This window comes from Nesoenas mayeri (assembly GCF_963082525.1).
Source record: "Nesoenas mayeri genome assembly, chromosome: 1".
Classification (NCBI taxonomy): Eukaryota; Metazoa; Chordata; class Aves; order Columbiformes; family Columbidae; genus Nesoenas; species Nesoenas mayeri.
In genome coordinates this window covers 213,676,928-213,680,856 of record NC_137541.1, presented here as the reverse complement: position 1 = coordinate 213,680,856, position 3,929 = coordinate 213,676,928, and the positions used below count along the sequence as shown (strand labels likewise).

At 48.4% G+C, this 3,929-nt stretch overlaps 1 protein-coding gene across 1 annotated transcript; it reads right to left on the bottom strand.

The window, feature by feature from the left end:
- Positions 1 to 294: 294 nt before the first annotated feature.
- Positions 295 to 2,180, bottom strand: LOC308037394 (olfactory receptor 52R1-like; the record flags this gene model as incomplete). The annotated part of the gene is made up of 1 exon (XM_080339139.1): positions 295 to 2,180. The coding sequence occupies one exon, from the start codon at positions 2,178 to 2,180 to the stop codon at positions 1,236 to 1,238; it is 945 nt and encodes a 314-aa protein (XP_080195265.1). The 3' UTR covers positions 295 to 1,235.
- Positions 2,181 to 3,929: the final 1,749 nt, after the last annotated feature.

Below are 3,929 nucleotides of genomic sequence, written 5' to 3'. Positions count from 1 at the left end.
TGAACGAATATCAGATTGGGTGATCTCTCATTTCCCTAAAAATAACCTTGGCAGCAAAGACGTGATGTAAGTGCCTTTCCACCAAGTGTTTCTGCATCTCGGAGAGCTGTGCACAGTGAGAACCCGGACAGTGCTGAAGCATTTGCAGGATCCAGCCAACAAGCATTCCCGGTGTGCTGCCAAAAAGCAGCACCGGGAACATCTGCCAGCCCAGGAGCAAAAGATTTGGGACTTGGATATTCTTGCCTGTACAAGTGCACAAATAGCAGTGATCCACTGCCGTCATTTTTTACTTAGAAACGCATCTCTTAGAAGGCGTCTCTTATTGACACTGGTGGAACGGATGGGCATTGGTCGTGAGGGCAGCTCCCTTATGTCCTTAATGAAAATGAAAACAGTGACATATTTTGCACTAAAAACAGAGCAAAGCTCCGTAACATGCTTGAGATGTGCAACTTGAACTTCGGTCGTGTGACCGTCACCTCATTTTGCTTCCTACCTTTTCCAGGTATGGAGTTGTGATTTTGTATTATAAGACATCTTTGCCTGTTTATTGGGATAGCTGACATGTTAATACAGTGCAATCCTGTTAGCAACGATCTCCCTGTGATAGGTCACCCAAATAAGTGAGAATTTCTGATTTTTTTTAAAATTTTTTTTTTTCTGATATTATTTCATCAGTGAGGATTTCTGATATTTTTGAAAGGGTTTATGTTTACATAGGGCTTTTGGAATTGCTGTGATAGTATTATCGTGGGGTTTGCCTTCTTTACAAAAATAAAACAAGATAATGCTTAAAATTGAATTCTGCCCATTTCCTTCTACAAGGACAGTCACCATTCACATCCAAGCACCTTCTCATCACACAGTCCAGGTAACACTCTTCATATAATAAGAGCCACTGCAGGAAGACCTTTATTTTAGTTATGAGAGGATATTTTTTAAATAGTGAAATAATTTTAACCATGAAGAATCTAACAGCTTCTGGGAGGGGTGAACTCTCCATCTCCCAGTGGTGTAGAAGCCAGACTGAATGTCTTTATGCCAAGTTTCATTACATAATGAATGAAACCACCTGGACAGAGATAACAGAAAAGACAATCAAGTGATTTCTGCAATAATTCATTGCTTAAAGTCCAAGCATTGAGGAGTAAATAGTCACAGCGTTAACTCTTGTTAAGTTTACCAGAATTATCAGTAAATTATGAACACAGTTTGAGGCACATACAGATGGGTCAGTTTCCCTTCTGCTGGAAGAAGAGGACCACCCTGTCCCGGAGCTTCTTGGTCCTCACCCCATAAACAATGGGGTTTAACATGGGGGACACTAGCAGGTAGAGATTGGCGACCATTATATGGATGTGGGGAGGGATGCTCTGCCCAAACCGGTGGGTGACGAATGTGAAGAGGGCAGGGACATAAAAGCCAAGGATGACACAGACGTGGGATGCACAAGTGTTGAAGGCCTTGAGACGTGCCTCTGTGGATGGCAACCCCAGGATCACCCGCAGGATCATGATGTAGGACGCAGAGATCAGGATGATGTCACATCCTATCACCGTGAAAGCCACAAGGAGGCCATAAATGACATGAAATCTGATGTCCCCACATGCCAGCTTCACCACAGCCATGTGGTCGCAGTAGGAGTGGGAGATGATGTGATGGTGGCAGAAGGGCATCCTGTGGAGGAGGAAGCAGACAGAGCTCACCAGGAAGACCCCGCGCATCAGCACCAGGCTCCCGAGGGCCACAACCACCGGCACAGAGAGGATGCTGGAGTGCCGCAGTGGCCAACAAATAGCAAAGTAGTGATCCAAAGCCATAGCCATGAGCACGCCCGACTCCACTATCGAGAAGGTATGGATGAAGAACATCTGAGTAAGGCAGGATTGAAACTCAATCTCCTTTAAACCCAGCCAGAAGACGCCGAGCATTTTGGGTGCCACAGATGTTGACAGGACCAGGTCGGTGGAGGCCAGCATGGCCAGGAAGAGGTACATGGGCTCACGCAGGCTCGGCTCTGCCTTTATAATGAGGAGAAGGGTGATGTTCCCCAGCATAGCAATGGTATACATCATGCAGAAGGGGAATGCAATCCAGAACTGCTCCTTCTGCAGCCCAGGGATGCCCATGAGTAGGAAATAGGGAGGGTGGGAGAGGGTGGTGGAGTTCAGAGACATTAAAACCTTCTTGTTTCTTGCCCGCACTAAGGGCTTTTGAATCCTATAAAAAAATCATCAGACACCCTCAGCCTGGGGGTGGCAAACGGAGACTGGCGTGAGGTGCAGTCCAGAGGCTCAGCTTCACCGCACAGCCAGCCAGCCCTGTGGCAGCGGCCTGGGTTGGTTCAGGAGAGCGCTTTTGAAGGAAATATCTGCCCAGCTTCCACTCGAAGTGCTCTGTCCTACCTGGTGGAGCAGGTCCGGAGCGTGCAGACCGGATCCCCCCGATCACGCTGAACGGGACGGCTGCTGAGCTGCGCACACCGAGACTCTGCGGCGTCCAAAGGGTGTCCAGCCCGGAAGACCAGGCGAAAGCTGGTCTGAAATAAACCTTCCTGAAACGTTTGCTGTGGGGATATGAGGCCACTCGCACCAGCCCTGTAGCTCTAAGGAAGCTTTTTCTGCACTTCACTGCTTCTCAGCATTAAGGAGGCAACGGGTGTTTGACACGGGCAAGAAACATCCGATTTCAGGGTGAAACACTGAGGCAGTGCCGCAGTGTTTGACACCCCCCCACAAAACGCGATGCTCCAGCGACGTCCATTCCACCCCCTGTAAAGGCTGCAGCTCGCACAGCCCCTCTGCATCACTCGGCTCCATTTCTTTTCCCTAACACCTGGGAAAAAGGATTCCTTAAAAAGCCCTGCAGCACAGATTAAGCCAGTTTCCCTCACCTAATAAAGACCCTTCAGAAACGTTCCTGGGGCAAATGGCACTTGTGCTGCGGCGCTTGGATCCCTGCAAATATGTGTGGCTCACGGTCACCTGCGTGCTGGGAGAGATCTCCTGGTTGTTTGGTTTTGTTTGGTTGGTTTGTTTGTTTTTTCATATGCCTGTAAACATCCTAGGAATGGAAATTCCTGATATTTTCCTTCCTTCATTCCACCTCCTCCCTCCCAGCTGTTTCCATGGGTGCCGCTTTAGCTAAAGCTTCATTCTGCCGTGCAGAGCACCGCGACAGGGCACGCAGGTCCCAGGCCAAGGCGATGTGAGGGACAGGGACGTCCCTGCCAGCCTCCGATAACCAGGGGCTGTTCAAGGCTTGTGGTTGCTACCCAGGAGGAGTGATGGCGTAAAAGGCTTTATCACAGAGCAACAAATTGCTGCCTGAACCCGAATACTCACTCGCCTCCCGCAGGTTTCCACAAAGGGACTCAGCACTGCAGAGACCTTGAGATATTTACCGGTGTGACAGATAAATCCCAGCAGGGAGTTCTGCATTTTCCGTGCTACTTACCGTGTAATTAGGGAGAGACAAATAGACAGTTTTTAACCTGCTCAGCCTCACAGAAAAAAGCTGCATTTTGGACAGCTTCATATTTGTTTATTTGGAGGAGGCTCAAGAGTAGTTCAGATTAAATCACAGGACCGGGTTTGTTACTCATACTGCAGCAGCATGAATCACAAAGTACTTTACAAACACCAGCAATCTGTCCTTTCTCTGATGAGTTCCATCCATAACTCTAATACGGGCTTAGGGAGGGAAGTCAGTAACACCATTATGTAGATGGAGAATGGTGAAATAACTAACACCAAATCCGGAGCCCTCAGCATGTTTTCTTCAGTAACTCTCACTGCTGTGTCACACCACACCACCCTGCACTGATGTTGTGGAGTTCAGGCAACATGGCATCTCCGTGGCAAATCTTTGGCCATTGTAATTTCAAATAAAAAGCAAGTCTTGCAAATAACTGCCCCCGCCCCCCA